The following is a 24,526-nucleotide window of genomic DNA, read 5'->3' as shown; positions in this document are numbered from 1 at the left end:
ATTAAAAATCCTCTCTGTAAGTAAAAAAAACTTCCTCTGATCGCGCATTGAGTGCGTTCATCATGGTTCCGATATTCTTGGCTCTGGTTAGTGAAAACAAGATGACTTGTGTAAAGTAGCTTTTCGTGTGTTTTGACATGCACATTCAAGCTTGAACAATTGCAGCCCACTATCTGGCTTCTGCCCCTAATATGAAGTTTCTCCACGATGCAACACTTCCCGTTGTCTGCCTGCTGTTACTAAATGCCACTGCTTTGGCGGCCGGGAAACCGCCATGTTATCTAAAATGTTCCTTGCAACAGGCGCTTTAGGGCCATGGCCGCATGAGTTCATCTTGTTGCGTGTTTCATTAAGGTTACGAATAATATTCGTGGTCTTCCTCCTTGACAGTGCACGCAACGCACACTGAACCTTTGGTAGTGTTTTCAGATAACAGCATTGGCAACTAAAACGTCAGAACGTTAAAGCTTATCAATCGATCTTGTTTTCTTCACAATGTCGTAAATTTATTTGAGAGGGTGCTGAAGTTCGTGATAAAGAGGCTTCGTAGGTATAAGAGCAAATAGACGAGGATAAAAGAAAGGTGAATGCACACATAGCACTCGTTTGTGTATTCTTTCGCCTTCACTTGTTCGCGCTGAAGTTTAACAATGGATGTAATTTTAGGTGACCCAATTCCGGAGAGCGCTGGCGTCGAGTGTACGCATCGTTTTCTCTTCGGGGCTTCGTTACTCTCATACACGCTAACAAGCACGTTCACTTTTTTTGCAATGAAACGCTGGGCAGGAGGAGGAAGAGGAAGAGGAGAAAATGCAAGGAGGCCAGTCTCAGGGTACACCGGTGGCTATGCGCTCACGTGGGTATCTTTATTATAGGCGAGGTTTTAGCCTCTACAATGTTCTTTAAGCGAAAACTTCGAACCAATATAGCGGGCAGTCTAGTTTAGCCGCTGCCAGTTTCGGTAGGCATTTTTTTGTGACAGACGCAGCTATCATAAAACATATAGAAACGTTCTCTTTCTCCATTTTTGAAAAGACAAACAGGAAGCCCAGAACTTTTTGTGTTAGCTCTATTTCTCGGTGTTATGCGTTTGTACAATTACAAAAAGTACTCGCGCAGTGGTGGGTTCAAGCATTTAAGCTCACTCACACCAAACGCGACCTTACCTCCCGCGTCCACGACTGTGCCCAGTACGCTGACAGGCCAAGATGCTGCTCCGTGGTCAACATCGAAGTGGTCCATGAGGGCGACATATATGAATCCCGACGATCGGAACACAGCCGACTGTCCGAAATCCATCAGGGCCGCTATGAGGATCACGTGCCAGTGCGAGCGAAGTTCCGTCGACTCGTCACCTTCAGGGGGGTCATCGCAAGCACCCGTTTCATCTCCCGCACACTCGCCTGGCGCCTGTTAGGACACATAGGAAGCAGAGGGCGGCAAGAAAATTGAAAGAAAAAAAAAGCGCCGGTTTTTCTAGGAGCCGTCAGAAACACATTTCTACGTCCACAATAGTGTCCATCTCCTAGCTCCCGATCTACTTTCCAGAGCTCCGGCGCACAGACACGCCAACTATTAGGCGTCACCGCAAACCTAAGCTCATATCTTTCCCGCCTACAGACGAAAAAGATCACCGCATCCAGCCACTCACAGAAGCATATAAAAGAAGGAAGAAATCTGACAGAAAAGAGAGAAGACGGACTCTTTTATTACGCCCAAGGAAGTGGCAGTTTCGAACCGTGGGAAGCACAGCCCAGACTGCCCACACTGGTGCGAGCAGTCTGGCCTCTACAACATGCTCTTGGCCAGCCAACACAGGGCAGTCACACCCGATATCACAGACGAAACGCCGTAGGAGTGGTAGACCGGCTTTCTCAATTCAGACCGACCCTACCAAAAATGGCTGATCAACAAGACACAGCGAGCAGCTCAAGCCAGCGGGGCCATGAAACAAAAGTCCCAACCACGAACGTTTCCGTTTAGCTATATAAAAAAAAAAGCTTTCGACAGCAACGAGATTGGCGTGGTCTCGCCGGCGGCGCTTGCACAATTGAGGCAAACAGCGAAAGACAGGAGAAAAGAAAGGCAAGAAGGTTAACCAGGCAACGCAGGGATGGCTACCGACCTTTGAAGGGGGGGGGGGGGGGGGGGGGGAATGAAAAGAGCGAAAGAGAGAACGATTGAAGATGAATTAAGATTCTGCAGATCCCAGCGTGGTGCGAGGCCATGCTGTCATTTATTCGCCAGCAACACTGGACGGGTACAGTCGGCCTACATGCTGGTGCTCTAACCATTGTCTCTTACAGAGTGAAGTCATAAAACATGGCTTGAAAGAGTCGAACTGCAGAGCAGCTGTGCAAGGACTTTGTGCTGTCTCATGCCCGTTATCGGCCGGGGATTTCATTCATATACACAAGATATAGTAATTAGTAGATTCTATTTACTTCCTATTTGCTGATGACGCGTGGGTGCAACTATTTCATGATAACCAAGTGACTTTCGAAGCATAAAGAAGGAAAAATACTGAAATATGTCGAATAGATTTTCAGTAAAAAACAAAACAATAAAACAGGTGTTCTCAGGCAAGTTAACAGCTGACGTGGTTAAAACTATCCTTCACTGGACTGAAAGCAGGGTTTTGTTCTTCATAGGGTAGCTTATATCTGGGAATATGCTTAAATGTGTATCTCTCTGTCACTGCATCGCGAAGCTGCATGTATGGCTCTACAACTACAGAGCCATAGATGAGCGTAATTGAAAGGTTATTTTTTACCAGCAATTTGCAACTATTTTAAAACGACATAACAAAAGGAAACTTTCACGTTTTAAATGAGGAGGCAAGCTACGCTTTAAACCTACTAGTCCTTCTTTCAAAATACCGTGCTTCTCTGCTGATATAATGCGCGCCAGCATTCAGCAGCCGCCGTTGTTGTTCTCGTAGCCATTTTTTATGTTCTCTTGCTGGCACAGCTTTGTCGATTGCGTTTGACAAAATAAAAAAAAAACATTTGGAATTTCGGTGGATATGTACCACTGGTATTGTTGCACTTGTGTTGAGCTTGGTGTAACCCCACAGCGATGTTTATCAAGAGCTTCGTCAAAACTAGCCTCCATTGAAGCATTGGTAAAAGCGTAGCACACGTATGTGGGTGAATCGCCACTCGCTGGAGCCGGTGGCTCTGCCCTGGCTCGCTATCGCCGAATTTCTAGATCTGGAGGGGTACCTCAATCTGTACAATATTAGAGTGTTATAGGGATGGTAGTTCTGTTTAGAACATGAGTATAGTCCACATGGTTTTAAAAATTAGAGTGAAATTCGCGAATCTGCGCCGATGGTAACAACGTCCTGTAAACCAAATGGCTTTTCGATCCATGAGAGTGCAAGGGAATAAACAAGAGCAAAGCAAGGAATCGCTCTCTGGCACGTTTAAATGATCCACGTGTAGGTGCACCCGGATGCTCCGGGCGCACGATTAGTAGAAAAATGAAAATAAGTGACACCGACGATGAAGAGAGCGTGACCTATTTGTCTCGCTCGTGAACGTTTCTATATTCGGCTAATTTTCTGTCTAAGTGAAGATAGTTGAACGACGAGACTAGGAGCGCAATTCCTTTTTTTTTATGTAGCAGTGTATGTAAGCAAGACAGCGATTTTCAAGCGGCCTGCGCAGATAACAAGACTGAAAATTCGGCTCCCACAGTCGCCTGATCATTTGTGAAAACGCGCACTCACAAAAATGAAGGCTTTAAAACATAACGTTTCAGGACCACTAGGTGTCCCTTGTTCACAGTGTGGACAGAGGCGGAATGGTTTGGTTTACAGGTATTTGGGGGGTATAACGTCCCAAGGCAACTCAGGCTATGAGGGACCCCATAGTGAAGAGCTCCGGAAATTTCGACCACCTGGGGTTCTTTAACGTGCACTGACATCGCACAGCACACTGGCCTGTATAATTTCGCCTGCATGGAAATTTGACTGCCGCGGCCGGGATCGAACCCGCGTCTTTCGGGTCAGCAGCCGAGCAGCCTAACCACTGAGCCACCACAGCGGCACCGAAGAAATGGAATAAAATATATGCATCACCATCGCCTCACCTTTCCGTGGATAACAAAGCGCTATATAAATTTAAAAAAATAAATCAAATAAATATCGCTAGCCACACATTTCCTCATAAGCCCTGAAATTAAAGGGCACTCTCCAAAAAAAGATTGCAGCTAAGATGTGTCGGTTCACCAGGTGGACTCAGCAATTCATGTTAGTGAACAGTGTCATTCAACTTACACTGGCCTTTGAAGTGAAGGCTAATAGTCTTTTTAAAATGTACGTTTGGTGCCTGGTATGTACAGCGCTATCGTGGTCCTTGAAACGTTGCACTGCAGTTTGGGCACTTCTTATTCCCACTGTCTTTCGATAATTTGACCCAGAAAACTCGTGCAAAGAACCTTAGAGGCTGTTCTATGTAGAGAGAATGCAAACATTTATTTATTATCTCTAGAGATATATGTTTTTACAGCACAAACGCACACAAGAATGAGAACGTGTGCATGTAGCGGCGTACCACTGCCGCAACGGAGCATACGGCGCGGTTTCGCATGCGCGCATTTTTCACGTTCTGGTTCGCACGCATCACCACTGTAACCCGGCGTTACACTCCGTGAAAACTGCCAATATCACAAACATTCTTCGAACGCACTTACGCTACAAGACTTTAAACTCTAAATGACCTACATCATCAACTTCATATCATCAAAATGTTGAACGCTTTTCATTTTGGCGCCAAGTGCAGTCAAGCTTTCCATAAAATTCTCTCACAACTTCAGCTACCTTGTCAAAGGGAGAGGGATGAGTCTGTTGTGTCACGAACTTCGGCGTATAGTTATGAAACCACCGCAGGGGGAACAAAAACGCGGCAGCGCACGCCGTCGAACTTGTTATCTATAACCAATATGATTCGAACTTCGGAGTCAATCGAGCAGAAGCTGCGGCTCCTTTTATATCGCAAATTCTTCAATGAGGCAACACACCTCGTAATAACAACGCGTGAGCATTTCCAGTGCATATTTTAAGCAGGCCGCGCATCCCACCAACCACGGCTTGCGTTCATATAGCACGACAAGGAGTAGTACACAGCGGCTCATGCGCGGCCGAGCAGTAGCAGGTGGCAGCGCGCCCTTGACTACGGCAGCCGATAACACGAACGCCTAAAGCGCACGCTTATCGGGATGTAGCTGTTTGCCTCGAGCAGCTTCTCATTCTAGTTCGTGACCACCTGTTGCCAGTACACACTGCTTATATCGCTTGCAGTGTTCTCGAAACCAAGCGCCCGCTGTGTGTATTGCGTCATTGCGTTCGACGTACCTCTTCTTCCCTGCCGTGTCCTTTTCCGCTGCACCGGTCTTCTCTTACTACAATGTACACCAGTGCGCATGTATAGGACATGCGGACCGGTGTATATTTGCTGCCACGGAAGGACGACTACCATGCGGTACAGAATCAGTGCCGGTTACAGATCGCTTATGTGCCGTGAGAGCTCAGCGACTGAAAACGTGCGAAAAGGCCTAACGTGTCCTGCCATGCCTCCAGTTATTTACAGTTACCTGCGCTACGCAGTGAATAAGCCTCTCGCTGGCAGTACCCTCCTTAGATCTAGAATTTAGGAGGGTAGATGTGTAGGCCAGTTGGTGAGACTTGAAGGCGCTAGACACCGCAGCGGACACGGGACAGAGAAAGAAGACGACACAGGGCGGTACTTGCAACTAAAATTTTTATTTGAAACTTCATGGCTTTATAAAGACAGAGGCACGTGTGATCTTACAATCAGGTAAAAAAGATGAATGAAAAGCAACAGATAGCAACACCTAACTGACAACAATGCACAGGAAGATATGCGCGTCACAATGTACAGAAATCAGACTTTAAAACGTTATGCAATGCTCATCATGCGAGTCACAATCTACATAAATCAGAAGTGTTAAAAACCGTCGACCGCATGTGGAAGCAGAACAACCACAAGACAAAGGAAGAAAAAGAACGTTAAAAGGAAGCCACCCAACCTGTTACCTGTCAAGGAAACCCAGTTCTTTTTGGAGGATGGAAACCGAAGGCGAACTAACGCATTCATCCGGTTGCGAGCGCAAGATGGCAATGGCCTCCACAATCTCTCTCTCGAGCTGCCCCTTCCTTCTTCCAACAATCTGGGTCTGGCTGAACTGAGGGCAACAACCCCGACACTTGCGGCAATGAACAGGCAGATTCGAACCCCCCGCCTCCCCCAAGGAACGCGCATGTTCTCTCAAGCGATCATTTAAGCACCTACCGGTTTGTCCAATATAAAAACGCCCACAACTGAGGGGGATCTTGTAGATTACCCCTGTTGCACATGCGACACGCTTATTTTCTTCCAAATGTTTCTTGCCGCAAGTTGCTCGAATCGAGTCCCCTTTTCCCACTAGATTTTATAATCTAGAGAGCTTACAGGGTGCCGAAAATACAATGTCGATGCCATATTTGCCTGAAATCTTTTTGAGATTATGTGAAACCTGTGAAATGTGAAAAAAATTGAAAATGTGAAAATGTGAAATGTGAAAGATTATGTGAAACCCTGGAGGCAAGTGGGATTCTTCAACGCTTGGCTTCGAAATGTGTGCTTTGAAAGCTTTGGTCTTGGATCGTCTGGTTGGAGGCGATGGCAGGACTTTCGGCGCACAACGCAGCAGTCGACAGAATTCCTTTGGAACCGTTTGCGCCACCAGCTCCCAAGGAAGGGCAAAGGGAAAGAAGTGGGCGTTGTTCCAGTTACCTTCCTCGGCAACGCGAAAGTTCCTGCAGAAGTGGAGGCCGTATTACAGCATGGCCCCAAGTACAGCTTGGAACAATCGGTGGACAAGTATGACCTTCTAGCGTCCGTGCACAGAGTGGCCAACAAGGCTCCGGCTGAGGAGAGGACATCCTGCCTTTTAGAAAGCGTCGAAAGCTTGCGAAAGAATTTCACCAAGAAGTCTGGTAGCTCAAAAGTTCTACGTGAAGTTGCCTGCTACTTCCGGGAGAATGACCTCGCTCTTGTCCAGGCTGACAAGGAAGGTGGCTTCACCGTACTTCCGCAGAGCCTATTTCAAGAAAAAGCCATCAGTGCTGTGAGTAAGAACTTTAAGCCTGTATCTCAAAAACCTTCCAAAGTTAAGAGCAGGGCAGTGGCTCTTTCAGATAAACTCAACCTACAGAAGCTATCAAAACAGGTGCTGGGATGTGATTTGAACGTTCTGAGCATCTTCTTCACGGCAAAGACGCATAAAGATCTGTGCCCATTCAGGGCTATAGTTACAGAAAGAGGAAGCTGGCAGGCCCATGTCAGCAAGTTCCTTAAAACACATTTGGGACAACTAAAGCCTGAGGATCCTTTCAAGATAGCTGGGTCTGACACCTTGGTTGCAGCATTGAATTCTGGTGTTCCAAGTGCCAACTGTGCGTTGTCCGTCGACGTGGAAGAGTTGTTTTACTCGATTCCGCACGATGAACTTTTCAGTACAGTAAGAGAACTGATTGACGTTACCGGCGTGGTTGGATTCCAGAATACCTGTGGTGTGTCGCCTGATTCTTTTATGAAGCTGCTCTCTTTTTATCTTGATTCTACTTTTGTTTCCTTTGGCGAGAAATTGTATGTGCAGAGAAAAGGAATTTGTATAGGTTCCAGTGTCGCGCCAGTGCTGTGTGAAATATTTCTTGCGCGTCTAGGTCGAGTGCTCGAGCTCAAGCTAACCCAACCATTCTTAGCAAAGATCATCAGATATGTAGACGACTTTTTAATTATTTTGAAACTTTCTTCTCATGACTCTTTGACAGAAGTAGCTGGCAAGATTTTAAGTGTATTCTCAAACTGTTCACAATTTCTTAAATTCACTCTAGAACTTCCACAAAACGGATCTATTCAGTTTCTAGATTTAAAGTTATCTTTTAACAGAAGTGATCATGTGTGCTGGGCCTTCCAACCTAGGTCAAAGAAAGCATTGCTGCCTTTTGATTCCTCCCACTCCAAGGTGGCAAAGCGGGGTATTGCCTCCTCCTGTTTTAGATCCGCAGTTTTAAAATCATGCACTCATATGTTGAAGTCCAGTTTTTTCCTTCAAGTAGAGCGGCTGGAAAAGGCAGGGTACCCGAGGTTTCTGATAACTGCGGTTGCTGAAACAGTGGCCAATAAGCTCAGTAAAAAGAAAAAAGTTGCTTCCCAAGAACCAGCCGGCCAGAAAAAAGTGGAAGTCATTCCCTACCTGCACAGGGTTTCACATAATCTCAAAAAGATTTCAGGCAAATATGGCATCGACATTGTATTTTCGGCACCCTGTAAGCTCTCTAGATTATGCAATCTAGTGGGAAAAGGGGACTCGATTCGAGGAACTTGCGGCAAGAAACATTTGGAAGAAAATAAGCGTGTCGCATGTGCAACAGGGGTAATCTACAAGATCCCCCTCAGTTGTGGGCCATTTTATATTGGACAAACCGGTAGGTGCTTAAATGATCGCTTGAGAAAACATGCACGTTCCTTGGGGGAGGCGGGGGGTTCGAATCTGCCTGTTCATTGCCGCAAGTGTCGGTGTTGTTGCCCTCAGTTCAGCCAGACCCAGATTGTTGGAAGAAGGAAGGGGCAGCTCGAGAGAGAGATTGTGGAGGCCATTGCCATCTTGCGCTCGCAACCGGATGAATGCGTTAGTTCGCCTTCGGTTTCCGTCCTCCAAAAAGAACTGGGTTTCCTTGATAGGTAACAGGTTGGGTGGCTTCCTTTTAACGTTCTTTTTCTTCCTTTGTCTTGTGGTTTTTCTGCTTCCACATGCGGTCGACGGTTTTTAACACTTCTGATTTATGTAGATTGTGACTCGCATGATGAGCATTGCATAACGTTTTAAAGTCTGATTTCTGTACATTGTGGCGCGCATATCTTCTTGTGCATTGTTGTCAGTTAGGTGTTGCTATCTGTTGCTTTTCATTCATCTTTTTTACCTGATTGTAAGATCACACGTGCCTCTGTCTTTATAAAGCCATGAAGTTTCAAATAAAATTTTAGTTGCAAGTACCGCCCTGTGTCGTCTTCTTTCTCTGTCCCGTGTCCGCTGCGGTGTCTAGCGCCTTCTTTAGATCTAGAAATCCGCTAATTTTTATGGAATAATTTGAGGATAATAAAAAAATTGAGGCGATAATTGAGCTCAGCATTAAGGGCATAACGCGAGAGCGTTAAAGGGTTAGTACCGGTATATGCGGAATGCGTCACTCTCGGCTTTGCATTCAGAGGTCACTTGGAATCCGTGTGCCACTCTTGGCTCAGTGATGCAGGGGTTAAGCGATGCGGCACTGCCCTGCGACGGCAAGTGCTGCTACCTTACCCGAGCAACCTCTTGCGGCCAATTACTAATTTGACTGCCACCTGCCACAGTGGCCTCTTGGGTACATATCTGGTGGGCAGATTGTTACGTGACCTGGTGCTCCCCCCCCTCACCCATAAAGTAGCTTGTCCGGAGATTTTTCGTTCAGCGCAGATGACGCCGAAGCCAACGACGACGACAGATTTTCGGCAGAACGCTATCCGTTAAATTTTCGCGTATTGTGAGGAGTGTGCAGCACAGGTGAATTTGCCTTTAGATTTTTATTTGAAGCTCCTAGTTGTGTTTGCCGGGGCCAAAGCGCATGAGTAGAAAATTGCCTCTGGGAGTCATAGCCGCCAGTGAAATAATAACGATACAGCGTTCCCATTTCACAGAAAGTCGCGCAATACCCGAAACCTGCCGCAATATCCAGCTGTCTATGTGATAAAGAGAGAGTGCGCTGAAAGTAAAAGCACACAGGCGAACTGTGTGGCATTCCATTTTCATTATACCGGTAAGCAAGGCACTTGTTATTTCAAACAATTTTAAAAATAAAAACAAAACAGGGGAATGCCGCAGGTTTCTCGTCGCCATTATTTGCTCTCACTTTTGCACTTAGCACAAGGCCTTCATGCACTGTTGGGCGTTGAAAGTTTGCCCTTGTTATTCCTATATTTGATCTTGGTGCGTTAGCATAACTTTAATGAAACCGTGGTTATCATTAAGCTCCGACCGTAAGCTGATACAAGGCGAAAATAAGGTTTCAGTGATTGAGCACACCTGTTTAAGTATTTCACTGATGCGGGGATGTTAATCAACGTGGAAAAATTTATACTTATGGCATATCCTGCAAAACGCGTAAGGAATTTTTCTTAAATACCTACTGTCAGGTGGCCTCTCAAGCAGCTACACTAACGAAACTTTTAATCGTCACTCGATGCTCACCTGGTCATCGTGATTTAGTTATTAAGGATATCATGTTTGATGTGCGTTTCTGCCTCACAGCAGTGTGCTAGGAGAAGTGCTTTTCTATATTTAAACCCGGTAGTCTTTGTCAGGAACGAAAATTCCCACCGCGGTGGCTCAGTGGTTACGGCGCTCGGCTGCTGACCCTAAAGACGAAGTTTAACCGCCTGTAACCGCCTCTGTCGCTGCCCTCTTCGTCATTGCGCATGCGCCGTTGTTAAACTACCTGAGGATTGCGCATGGGGGCACTGCGCATGCGCAGTGTGCGCGTTGAGTGCGTTTGCGCGTTTACTGGGTATCATTCACTAATTACCACCCGAAAAACGCGGGTTCGATCCCGGCCGCGGCGGCTGAATTTCGATGAAGGCGAAATTCTAGAGGCCCGTCTACTGTGCTATGTCAGTGCACGCTAAAGAACCCCAGGTGGTTGAAATTTCCGGAGCCCTTCACTACGGCGCCCCTCATAGCCTGAGTTGCGTCGGGACGTTAAACCCCAGTTAACTAATTAACCAAACCGAACGAAAACTCCGGAGTTCGCCTGCTGAGCAAAAAAATAGCTTGTAGGCTTGAGCCATCTGGGACATGCGGGTCGAACAAAGGGCGCTTTACAGTGTGTACAGCTATGTTCACATGGTCCAGGTTAGCTTTGGATCAAGCGCAGTCACGAGAACGGGATGCAGGGTGCAGTAAAGCTATCGTCGCGTAATAGCCTTGAAATTGCCGCGAAATTTCTTCATGCAACGTATTATTATTTTTTTCCTTCCAAGTGAATGGAGCTAATGCGAACGTAAGGCTAAAATATTGTTCATCAGATACCAGTTCCTCAATGTGTGTTGTGTTATCATGACTTGAGCCCCTGCTGCTGATTAGTTTTATGATTTGTATTTATGATTAGTTTGATGATTTTAATGCTGCAATGCTAAAACTCCCGTTCTTGCCGAAAATGCGGACAAATCCCGCGATAAGCAGCTTAGGTTTGATACCTATGTCACGTGACCTTGTGGCGTCATCACAACGTGCCCACCGGATTGTGAGCAAACTGACCGCCTTGGCAGGTGGGAGTTAAATTAATGATTGGTCGCGAGAGGCTGCTGGGGAGAACAACCTGAGTTGCACAAGCCCTATCGGTGGCAGCACCTGCCATAGCAGAGCAGTGGCGCGTAGCTTAACCGCTGCACCAATACGCCAGGAGTGGTATGACTCCCAGGGACCTATATTAACATATTAACGTTATCGCGTCATGACCTTAAGGTGAAGTTGATGTGTCCCATTCAACTTATTTGCTTGCCAAATTGCAGAAATATCCGCCGCAGATGCGCCTCACATTTCTGGTGGGGAACACCTTAACGAAAAAACTGATTCTCTTGTTACTACAGTTCTGAGGACCAGAGAACAGATGACGTCGCGCGACTAATCTAAATACGGGCTCAGAAAATGCTGTTTTTCCATCCTATTATATGCAATTATTTTCATTCAGTGATGATCCAGACGCAGCAGGCACGCGGACGTGTGGACCAGTTAGAGGGAAACAAGGAACCGCTGCTTTGATTTACAACTAAAATGTAACCACATTATACTGTACGGTTCCACTGTTTGTGCGTTGTGCTTGCCAGATATGTTCCAGTACTATGTAAGCTATATAGAATATGCATTTATAGAGAAATTAAGCATGAGCATAAAGTGGCAGCCTTACAGGGTGTATTACGCCTCGGAAAATATATTTCATCACGTTCATGCTCTCTGAGACGCCTATGCCGATTTTTTTTACAGCAACTGATTAGTTTTTTTGTCTTTCCTATGTGCTTTTGAGCATCACAGGCTTTGATGCCAAGATGCCACATTGTAGTTTTTTTTTATTAAAGTGTGCTGCAGTACTTCGGCAAGCTTCAGAGATGTTGAGATGTTTTTATAAAGAAATTTTGCCTTTGTTCTCCTTTCACTTCATTTATTAGCTTCTGCATTACTCTGTCGCCAGCTTAAGTGCTCCACCTATCAACCCTCTGATTTTTGTTTGTCAACCTTTCTGGTTTTGTGCATTTCGCATATTACAAACGTGTTGTAAAAACCTGCTCATCTCCGCCTTTGTCCCAATGTTGACGAAATAAACGGTGACGTTTCGAGAAAATGTTTTAATCATGCTTGCAATGACTTTAATTCATCAAAACTTTACTGCGACAGAAACAACACTCAGCTTTGAACTCTATGCTGTGTCCTCTGAGACTACGTGCACATTCTCACTACGCAGCCTAAAATCCATGTGTAACAATAAACCTTTTATAGTTTGAATCGATGCATGATAATTTTCATAAGTGTGCCATTAGCTCCACGAAAGGTAAGCGTTTCGATATTAATGGGTTCTCTTTTCGAATTACAGGTGACAATATAGTGAAGTACAGCTTTTGTAGCCAAGCCTTACGTGTCTGTATGAGTCTTTTGTTCAATTGGGTAAACAGCGGAAAACCACTATATATGACTGAATGGCACTAATTCCTTAAGGCGGTCATGTCGGTGAATACACAGTGTAGCTTTGAGCTTCGGGCCAATGAAACGTGCCATATTACATTAAGGATATACACGTTTTTCACGTTTTTAAACAAACAAGGGTGCTGAGGATAGTAATAGCTCCAAGTCTCTTCCGGTAACAATGGCGCCGCGTTTGACGATGTTTGCGCCGGTGCAGACAACGCTTGTAGCTTTGACAACATTTGAAAAAGCGCTGACGGCGCTGATCGCAGAAAAAAAAAATTCCGCGCATTGTTTGATGATGCGCCGGTGTATGTGACACGCGAGCTTTCAATGCCTTTCTTTTTGCCTGAGGTCGTTGTTTGCTCGAAAATCGCGGCCGTCCAAATTCTTCGAAACAGGAAGTGTTCTGGGGCTAAATCCCAGCAAAAACGTTCGACAAAACCGTGTATTAGGCGAAGAAAAACAGCTGCAAAATGGCATCGGTATGCTGTGCTGTATGCGCATTATTTTGTCCATGTATGACGGCCTGTTTGTTGGGTTTGGTTGTATTACTTTGTGCAGCGAACGTACCTGCTCATTAATTTAGCACTTAGCACTTGAAAAGTTATTTGGTTCTAGGAGGATGGAACAATTTTCGGCTCCGCCTGTTAAGTGTTGGCGACATTCCAAACGTGGTCACTTTGGGAAGAAGGAGAAAATACGTCAAAGTGGAGATATCGCGTTAACTCAATACAGATAGCGCATACATAGAACAAGGACAGACGAAGCTCCTCCTCTGTTCCTGTGCTGTGCATACGGCATCTGTATAAGTTAGCGTGATATCCCCACTATGAAGCATCTACTAGCCCCCACTCTTTTATTTTTAGGAAATGCGTGCCTTTTTCTAGGCGAATTATGAGTCTTTCATGGGTTTCAGCTTCCAGATGCACGTGAAAATTCACCGCGGGTCTTCTATGTATGACCTGAATGTTAATAGTATATGTGTTGTAGAGGCCTCGCAGTTACTTTGGACCACTTGCGTTCTTTTTTTCTACAGAACAAAACCATAGGATGCAAACATTTTTCCTTGTGCATCAATCGAATTTTCTTTATGGCGTCTGGACCAGACCTGTTTTGCTATTGGTCACTACTTGAACGAAGCGGCCAATGAGCGACCATGGAGAGCAATGATCACCTAAGAGAACTGTCGAAGACGCGAATACTTTCCTCGTCGCGCTTACGGTGCCGCGCATTTGCTAATTTTGAGCTGCAGTTCTGCGACACACCTTGATATTAATAACAAAGACGGCTTTAGCTGCTGCATTAAATAGAGCCTGGTTAAATATCGCGAAAAAAGAAACTTTTCTGGTGACGTGATAGATTTTAGTCTATCCCTACCCCGGTTTTATTTTATGCTCGAAGAGTGTTACGCTGTTAAGCATTGTTCACAACTCCTATTACGGCAAGCTCCATTGGTTGCCATAGGCGACATGGGATGTCTGCGTGTAATGCTGCCTATTTACCTGCGCAATGTACTGTGCGGTGGCATGTGCTTCTGGCTCATTCCTGTGCGCTCTGTTAAACGGCTGCAGCGTTTTCGCAACATGCAGATGTCCTTGCGATTTCATTAACATAGCCTTCAGAACGCCACCTGTGCACTATTATTGGAATGGTACCTGACGCTGCTCCACAGCTCAAAAAGTAAGTTTACTGAAGCATGAAGCTTCATATTGGCCCTATTTGCTTGCAGCACTTTTGTGTACAGAGGACTAATAATACTCCAAAAATATAGCGATCTCGATTAGTTTGTTTTTTCTTATGTGTGAATTGTTCAATATTTTTATTGACGGAAAAGTGGCCTTAATTTATGTGAGGTGTAGTATTCCAAAACCTCACGTGGACTGTGAAGGATGGCTTAGCCGAGGAATCCGGCTTAAGTTCGATTATCCGAGTTTGTTCAACGTCCACTGACATAGCACACCGCGGGAATGCTTTTGCATTCTGCTTCTGTCAAAATGAGGTCGCTGTGGTCAGCATTTCCTTCCAGGGCTTTGGGGTCAGTAGCCACGAGTGAGCGGGCGCCTGTTGCGCTATGGCCAGGGTTTTTTGAACGGGCGCACAGTGCATCTTCGCGTTTCAGGGGCTCTCTACTCGTCTCGCCCTGTTTAAATGGGCGTGCCACAGGGTTGCGTTTTGTAAAGCTTCCTGTTTAATGGGGCTATATCGGTGGTGAAACGCCGAAGCCGCCAAGCGGCCAAAGTGGGTTACTTTTGCAGGTTTGTTCGCCCCTTCATATATAATGTCAATCACGAAATATGTAACGAAAACGAGCATGATCTCAAGCTAACATTTTGTTAATTTTGTTAAATTTTGTTAATGACTAGTATTTTGTTTTGGGTTACAATCAAGCGGCCCCGAGTTACCAAGGCTGCAGCATATATTACGCCCACAATATTACTTGTAGTGCAGTAGTTTGGATTTAGAAAAGTTACTGTCTAAAACTGGATATTTTAAAAGTTATGTCAGATGACGATGCTTTCATATTATGTCTTATTGCTACTGCGGTGATTCAAAAGAAAACAAGGGCTATAGCTGCTTTGCTAAGTGCTCTTGCATACTATATTTAGCAGTGGTGCCATATCGCAGTGGTTTCAAAATCAGCAAACCGGTGGCGGATCCATAAATGCAGCGTCGAAACAATCATTTTCCCCTCATCCCCTTTGTGCCCACTGATCAGTCGTCAATAGCTGACCAGGCTACGGTGGAGCCACCAAATACAATTTCATCGAGCATCACACCGTTTTGTCAAAACTCTTCGGTAGCTGCACCGAAAGGTTAGGTTTCCGCATTAGTGTGGTGATTTATAGGCAAGAAATTCCATCGGTGGCGCACGGTTGGACTTAGCGTACATGCGCATTGGGCTTGCCACACTGTAGTAGCGTTGAAGATGCGACCATTCCCGTTGAGGGCCATTCCATTTCTACCTCTGTTTCTGCAGTTATAGAAATAGCCCTCACTGGAAAACACGAAATGTCAGCAACTAACTTGAACCACTGTGGCCCCGACCAGCCGGCAACAAGGCCTGGAAACGCGCGCCAATGCGGGGGAGCACGGCCAGCGGACCCGCCACTGTTTTCTGAATCGGCCGCGAGAGGGATTTCAGGGGCACCTCTAGAGGCACCGCTCATGGCATTTAAAAAGGGCCCTTACGCTGCGTGCCACACACACTATCCCCTCTAAGGAGTCCTATATTTTCCCCCAAATCCGGCGTTCAACGGCGCGCGCTATATGCGGGACTTGTCAAGAAGTGTGTTAGCAAGCTGTGAGGCTGAGATTCCAGAATAAAGGGGCAGTCTGGCGCTGCAGCTATTCAGCCGTCTGGGCAGCAATTCACTGTACTTGAACCTTATTAGCTCTGGGAAGGAATACATTTCAGTTCTAGGTTCTAATGTACCTTGGGTTTTAGGTTCTAATGCATGTAATTATTAATCACCTGCGTCTCGTTATTCCTGTGCCTCCTCCTGAATTTTAAGGCATTCAAAGAATCCAGTGCAAAGAAGAAAGCACCCATTAATTAGGCTTTAAATGAAGAGCGGCTAATTTGTAATTTATGCATATGTTGCTGTCAAACTTCGTTTCAAGTGAACGGCGCTGTATCCTCAGTCTTATCTGAAATCTGTGTTTACTGACTGGCATCACTTCGGACTGCCTCCAAGTTCCTACTGTGACTACTGTTGGTAAATTAAATCTTTGAAGCGTGTTCACATGCAGTGTCCTGCGCAGGCATATAAGAGACATTCCACACGTATGCAATAGCAGAGCTTTCGGAAATGTTACTCACAATAACATTCACAATGAACCCATTTTCTTGTTCTAAGCAGCATCTTCAATACTCCAAAGTTCTTGTTTTGCCTTGTGGCCTCACCTAAAACACCTGCACGCTTCCCATATTGCTGAATATAAGTTTATCGAAACATTTGATTCTATATTTTCTATTTTTGTCTCCCCGTTTACCTCCCCTAATCTCGTCGCCGGCACAGAGAAGCGTGCATATCTAAACTTTTTGTTTACTCTTCTCTAAGTCTTTCCAATTATGCATGTTTGTTTTTCAGTTTTATTGGGGTTTTACGACCCAAAGTTACTCAGGCTATGAGGGACGCCGTAGTGGAAGGCTCAGGAAATTTCGACCCCCTGGGGTTCTTTAACCTGCACTGACATCGCACAGCACACGGGCCTCTAAAATTTCACCTCCATCGAAATTCGGCCGCCGCGGCCGGGGTCGTACCCGCGTCTTTCGGGTGAGTGGCCGAGCGCCGTAACCACTGAGCCACCGCAGCGGGGCCATTTATATAGGTCTCACCAGTGCGAATCAGTACGGATGATGCCTCTTCGTTTGTTTAACCGGAAAAGCCTATTTCAAGCCTTCCCACAACGCAGGGCAACACAATGTCAAACAGAGGTATTATTCCGCAGTCATTGAAGAGTGAATTCAAAGTAACGCACGTGCGCAGACATATACGTGCACAAAAAAAGAAATAAAAACAGGGTACTGCTACGTATTGCTGGCGATGTTAAGCACAATGCGACGAAGGTTATCCAGTAGTCAGGATATAAAGAGCCACACGTTGGGTTAAAATAAAAACTAACGCACGTGGAGTTAAAATAAGGCAAGCATGCAGCGGAGAGCGGGCTCTGCCGAGCACGGCAAATTTGGACAGCAGGGTCATCCCTCCTGAGGTGCAGAACAGGGCAAAACACCTACACAAACACGCCCTTGGAGTCGCAAGAGAGCAGCTGTAAACGGTACAGCACACGGATAAAGTGAAAAATGATATAGCCGGGAACGTTATTATAGATCATCAATACATCTGCGTGCGCTATTCACATGCACCCCAATCGACGCCTCAATGTCACGCGGCTCTATTTCAGGCTAGCCCCTCCAAGCCGGAGGTCTACGCGAGGCACAAAGGTGGAGTACAGAGCTCAGACTAGTTCAAATAACTAGACGTAGACAACGATAGAGCTCATTTAATGTTGTAAGGAAGGGTGAAAAATATGTAGCGACCATTACGCCGTGCTCTGCTCGCAGGCCATGGCAAACGGAACCGGACAAGAAGGCGGAAGTTGGGCTAGGCCGCAGCGCGAGCAGCACAATTAAAAAAAAAACAGTTCGAACCCCAACTCTGTCACCGCTGGTTATTCCTCGCCTTAGCTCCGACAAAACTATCGTAAGACAAGGGCAACATCAAAAGAAAGAAGGCACAAGGACAAAATGCAAAGTACTGGTAGAAATTGATCCTAGGGGAAGTTCCCAGTGGAGAGCGCTAAGAACAGGAAGCGAAGTAATTCGTTGGAACAAGAGAGGTCAAAGAGGCGAGTGGGCTAAGTTGCACAAGAAAAAACGCGACAGTAGTGGACAACTTATAATGTACTTCGGTTACCCGTTACTGAACTTGTAACAAGCACACGTCGTACGCAAAGTTCAAGCTAACACTCTCCTCACCACACCAATGCTCTAAAACTTCGAATGGCGTGACTCAGCTCACTGTCCCAATTGTCCAGAGGTCAAGGGAGACACAGAACAAATTCACTACTCATGTAACTCTCCCTAACTTAGTGCTGGCCTCAAATAAAGTTTGTTTCTTCCTACTCCTTCCTCCCTCATTTAAATTTGAATTCTGTGAAAATACATCTTTCAAGGCATGGTAGCCACGCATTGCCAAAGAGATATTTTCTGACTGAGACACTGAAATAAAGCTTTCAATGCTTAGGGACTGTGTTCCTCTAGAAAAATTCCATTCCGTTGCCTCCAGTTTTATGTTTCGCCGCTTCCTGTCGCCCCACCGCTATACATAGCAACAACATAGCCATGACTGGCTCATTGGTCCCTGTTCGGAGAACATATGGGTGCTTGCTGCTGCTTGTGAAACTGTGGAGGCATCATCGGAATCAACAGGTGTTTTCGTGAAGTCAATTCCATGGACTGCGCATATTCGTTGTTTTCTTCCTATAGCTTGTTTCGAACCGAAGTGTAAACAGTGTAGAACCTCTATGCGGTAGTGGGATGTCAGAGAAAATTGCCGTGAAAGTAAACCAAAGAATCGCGTTTATCATCTGGAACCAGCAGCTTTCAGTACCTCATATTTATAGTAAGCAGCAAGACATCTCCAAACAAAATTTTAGTTAAACGCCTATCCCGCTTCTTATTCAGGGGTTGCGGGGGCCGCTCGCTGCGTCTTTAAGCTCACGGTTAGTTATCAAAATTACCACACAGATAATTCTGTTCAAATGTTTATGTTCAGTAGCATACACTATAATAGGCAACTAATCTCGCATATCTCAGTACGAAGGCTTTGCGATGTTGCGTCTCGCATATCTCAGTACGAAGGCTTTTTCGTTCATAGGTTTATTCGTTGCGGTTGATAAAAATATGCATTTTAACCCCTAAAACATCGGCCGATATTGCGACCTGTTAAATCCACTGTCTTCCGCTGAAAAAATAGATAGTCATGTACATATGATTTTTAATTAGATAATGGACCTTTCAAAGCACCTCCTTTTTCAACTAGGTTGGTTTATGGTTGGTTTATGGGGTTTAACGTCCCAAAGCGACTAAGGCTATGAGAGACGCCGTAGTGAAGGACTCCGGAAATTTCGACCACCTGGGGTTCTTTAACGTGCACTGACATCGCACAGTACTTTTTCAACTAGATTGATCTCAAAAAGAAGTGTTATTAGGACAGTTGATTTTTTGTTCGCACAAGCTTCTCCTGTTTGGCGTTTTGAAAGCACTTTTTCAGCTCCAGCCAGCATTTTTTCACGAGATGAGCTTAATGAAACTGCTTGCCCCAAACGACAAAACATGTGATTATTGACCAGAGTGTTGAACCGCGATTTTTTCCGGTTCGGTTCGGGTTCTGCTTCACACCTTTCGGGTCCAGTTCTAGATTTGGCTCAGAAGCGACATTCCGTTCTCGTAGAACCGGTTAAAATGGCTTCAGGACAAAAAATTATACTGAGCGTAGATCAGTTTTGATGAATTTTGTAATGCTGTTTACTTCCCTGTGACAGATCAGTACACGAAACAAAAACTGAAAAACTTCTTCAATGGGTAATGTTTTCACTTTTCCACTTTAATTTGCTGTCCGCGGTAAAAAGATAGAAATTTGTTCTATTTTGTACTAATGAACAGAATGTGATAAAATGCAGGCTTGGATTCATTGGGAGCACTAGAGGTGGGCGCGGTGTAAAATTTGCTACTTCTTTTTCAGACTTTTCTTTGCGACACTGAGGCATGTGCTGCCTTTTGCTGGGAAGAAGGTACATGCGCTTTACAGAATTTTTAATACTTTGCTGGGGGGCTATCACACTGAGCCTATACATCAAATTAATTTTTTACTCCCGTGACAAAGTCTCGTAAATCTGTCCAACTTTTTGCCGACCAGCCTGTTTCAGTGGTTATTATTTCTCAAAACCAGAAACAACTCCTTCCTGGCAGTGTTTGTCTGTCTGTTCTGGACATGGTCGTGAGAAAAGTTTGTGCTGATACAATCGGTTTCCTCAATGTTCGTTAGGATTACCTGTGTGGCATCCCAGAAGGCAGATGACGAAGCTTCTTATTGTTGATTATTTTGCCTACCCCTGGGCTGCAGCCTTACCTAGCCTTCCCTGACCCCCATATTTTAAAGTGAGTTCAGCGGATGTAGATTCAGTAGGCCACAGAATCCTTTTTTAGACTTGAAACGAGGACTATACGAACGCAGACTTGTATTCACATCAAGGGGCCGTTTGAGTCAGGAACGGTTCGGTTTTTCTTTGATTCTATGAAGTCTAACGTCTAAAAGCGACTGAAGATATGAAAGACGCCGCAGTGTAGGGCCCGGGATAATTTCGACCACATGGTGTTCTTCAACGTGCACTGACATCGCGCAGTACAAGGATCTCTAGCCTTTCGCGTTCATCGAAATGCGACCGCCGCGGCCGGGATCGAACCCGCATCATTCCGGCCAGCAGCTCAGCCCCATAGTCACTTCGCCACCTCGGCGGCTGGTGCCATCAGCAATGAATTGCTACCTTTGCGAGCGAATAGAAAATATTGAACAATAAAGCGATTTGTGTTGTGCTGTGTCGTGAAGATCTGTTCTTTTTGGAAATACTTCAGAAGACTGTTAAAAAGGAATATGAGCTCAAGCCTTACACAATTCGATTTCTGACAGTGATAAAAGACTCCGGAATTTTGTGTAAAATTTTCATGTTAATAGGACTGTTTAGCGTGTTGAACAGATACATGATGGATAAACACGCAGAACCGCCGCGTTGATGGAAGTCACTGTTCAGAGAACAGTGCATTTAGCTCAGTAGGTATATGCTGTGCAGATTCAATCTTCTGACTGGTTGCCCTTTGTTCACATATGCCCTCCGGAATTTTGATGTGCGGCCAGTGTAAGGGAATGATGGTGGCGTAAGGCCATGTGCCGAGGTCCTTGAAATCGAGCACGTCAAGTAAGGCACGTGGACGGTCAGGGAGGTTCCTGAAATTCCACGCAAAAACAACAAAAAGGAGCTTAGGAAATAACCGTCGGTAAAGCTTAGGAAAAGGCGTCGGTAAACAAAGCTTCCCTGCTGCGCCAATATTAGAGTCGGATGCAACTGAAGAGTGAGGCCGTAGATGCACCTCAACGGAGGCCTTCCAGCCAGTGGCGGAAACTGATTTTCATTAGGTCGCGCTTAATTCCATTACGATGTTTGTTATTCCCCACTTTTCTGCCACCCCCAGCGATTTCAGGCTAGCGGGGCTAAGGGGATCGGTCAAGGGGGAGAGGGATAGTATCAGTCAATGTCGAGAATGATTTGGAGATGTCTCGAGCCGTAGTTCGTATATCACTCGCGGTTAGAGTATGGTAGCTCTTCTTTTGCAGCGAAAGCTACACTAACATAGCCGAGACGCATTTCACCATAAGCTTCCGAATGACCTTGACGTGACCTCGAGATAAGTCATTGGTATTGTTGCTGTGCCCATACGCCTAACCATGAGTGGTCCACTTAGTGCACCACCTTTAAACTTGAAGTCTGCCCTTCAACTTTGACGCTGACCTTTAACCTTGAGTTCTGGTATATAATTTTGCCGTTGCAAGTTGTAGCCAGAGGCAGTAAGGAAGCTACGTGGTAATCACATTGTGTCACGTGATTCAATTCGCAGTTGTGACGTCAGGTAGGGGGTATATATAACCACAGCTGTGCGCTACTGACCATCTATCAGTCTTTGTCCCCATCAAGCCACTCAATGAAGACGAATAAACGTCTCGCAAGTGGTGGGGAGGATTAAGAAACAATAGAAGATGTACCAAAGATAAACCATATTTAATCATGTTTATGTGTAACTTTCGCTACTTGAAACTCGGTGCGGCAGATTTGAACCGCTGCCTAACTTTATACAGCGTTAGCAGTATAGCCTTCCTTCCCTTGTGTGTGTGTAGGGGGGGAGAACACTTCTGGACACTCAGTAGTAAAAATGCATTTTCACCCACCTTCAAGTCCACCCACCTGCAGCCTCTGTAGCCAAGGTAAATTGCTTTAAATGCCCCCTTACGCCGTTTCCCAAGCGTGAAACGAAAGGACGTGAACACGTTTAAATAAGCCTTTCGTCTCGGCCACCAAGAATCCAATGTTCTTCAGCAATTGTCAGATATAATCCGGCCGACACAGAAATAAAGGTCCAGAACACCAGAACAGCGGGACGAAGCCGCCGGCTAGCTACTGGCTTACGTATTTTTTATGCGTAAGCATTGCATCGCTATGTTTGCGGTTACATGACATCACGAGCTTTTCCGCAAAATTACTTCAGAACGAATGGGTTTATGCGAAAAACAATGGTACCATGGAATAGAGGATTAAAATATCTCGTACGGGAAATCGGGGAGTTCAGGTGGGTTAATTGTCTAATTAATTAGAGCGAAAAATGTCTAAAAAGTGGGCAGGGCCGGAGAAAAAGTGGAGCCTAATTTTAAAACGCCGTAAGTGCGCCACCACGTGACCAGAAGTGTTGGCGATGTCAACGCGAGGCGCAAAATTTGAAAACAAAGCGTGCCCGAAGTTTGAAAACTTATGATCACGCATTTCTCCAATGCGGGTACCGCAAGTGATCTCTAAGTTTGTTTTTTTTAAGCACAAAAGATTTTAGCGCATTGGTATAACAGCAAGCCATATCATCGCAGTTATATTTCATTGCATTACCATCGTTCTGTGCGTAATCAAAATCGCAAGGCAGCGAGCGCACGCTTTTCCGTATTTCGCATGTGTGTATCTCTAACGCTACCAGAAGCCCGCCTTTCCTTGCTTATTTCCGTCAGGTGAAATAAAGAATGTTCAGATTATGAAAAAAACTGTAAGAATTTACGCATCCTTTGTTTGGTAATAATAGTAGCAATATTTTGGGGTTTAACGTGTTAAAACAACACGGTGTCTATAAGGGCGCCGTAGTAGAGCACTCGAGACTAACGTCGGCCAGCCGGGGTTCTTCAACGTGCGCTGGCATCGCACAGCCCACGCGCGTTCTTGCATTCCGCCGAAGTCGGAATACGGCCCCCACTCCCGGGGTCGAATCTGCATCCTTCGGATTAGCAGCCGAACGCTACAGCCACTGAGTGATAGCGGTGGTTTTATTTAGTATCTGCCATCTGTGACAACGAATGCCTCCGAAAGTAAATGTTGCATAATGCTATAGAATTGTTGCGTTTATGTTTCACATATTTGTGGCAGATGACAAAAAGGGCAGCTATTTTGACTGGGTGCTTTATGGTTTAGAGCGGTCACTTGTTAAAAAAAGCTTATGGAACAAGCAGATAACGGCAATTTGACGACGACAAGGTAGATTTTTGAAACCGGAGTTTGCTTTTAAAAATGATATGTTGACGGTCCATGAATAGTATGAAAAAATAAATCTAGTGGCTTGAATCTTTAGTGACTCCAATGAAGTTATTATATAGATTTTGTTAGGGCTCCAGACGGTGGATGTTTATTTTAGGGTTGTTCTAATCAAGGACTTGTATGGGAAAAGCTTAGCGTCTGGCGGTGCGTTGCGTAAACAAGGTTTAATAAACCAAAGGTTGTGTTAGCTGGTAATATGGTGCTAGTGACATGCGCAATCTAGGTTAGATCTTCACACAGGTTTCCGCCTTGGTACTTATAAGAATTGGTTTTCTGCTGACCGCAATATTGAGCACGAAGAGTTCTGTATCTCTGTATAGCAATTTTTAACCTAGTCTAAGCACCGAAATCGTATATTGTAGTTCTTTAATTCTCGTTTTATTCTCTGACTGGATGTTTTTAATATTTTTGTGACGTGCTATGCGAGGCTCCCAAATTTTGTCGATTTTTTTTATTTCGTAAACAAAATGTGTATTGTTTTTGCTTTATATAAATAAAAATAAAATTCTGTTACATGCACTGCTATGTGCTCAGATGAAGAAAATCTTTTAATTCAATAGGTGAAAAAAAACTTCCCACCTACCACCCTGAAATCGCCTGTTTTTCCGCGATGGGCAAGACCTGAATAAGAAGGCAATGCGATAGCGATGCGCTCTGGATCCATTGCGAACGGATGGAAGTTCATGAAGCTGACGACATGCAAAGCACAGCGTGGGAGACTGGCAGCTAAATATGCGGTATGTTAAGCTCCGGCGATTGAGATGTTTTTTCCTGCAAGTTTTTTCCTTCAAAGGCAGCCTTACCTCTCCTTCCTCTGCAAGTTTATTAAAGCAGGTAC

The 24,526-nt window shown here is 45.2% G+C and overlaps 1 protein-coding gene across 3 annotated transcripts in view; it reads right to left on the bottom strand.

Moving 5' to 3' along the window:
- Positions 1–24,526, bottom strand: part of LOC149362549 (monocarboxylate transporter 12-like) — a 46,504-nt gene that overhangs the window by 11,393 nt on the left and 10,585 nt on the right. For all 3 annotated transcript variants that reach the window (XM_089573096.1, XM_089573094.1, XM_089573095.1), the window contains one exon: positions 1,167–1,410. In XM_089573096.1, the coding sequence (XP_089429222.1) occupies positions 1,167–1,299 (133 nt within the window). In that variant the 5' untranslated portion in view covers positions 1,300–1,410. The remainder of the gene's footprint in view (positions 1–1,166; positions 1,411–24,526) is intronic.

The sequence above is a fragment of the Amblyomma mixtum genome, chromosome 2 (assembly GCF_055824585.1).
Source record: "Amblyomma mixtum isolate Tamu chromosome 2, ASM5582458v1, whole genome shotgun sequence".
NCBI lineage: Eukaryota > Metazoa > Arthropoda > Arachnida > Ixodida > Ixodidae > Amblyomma > Amblyomma mixtum.
Note: the sequence above shows the minus strand (reverse complement) of the source record. Positions and strands in the feature narration are given on the sequence as shown.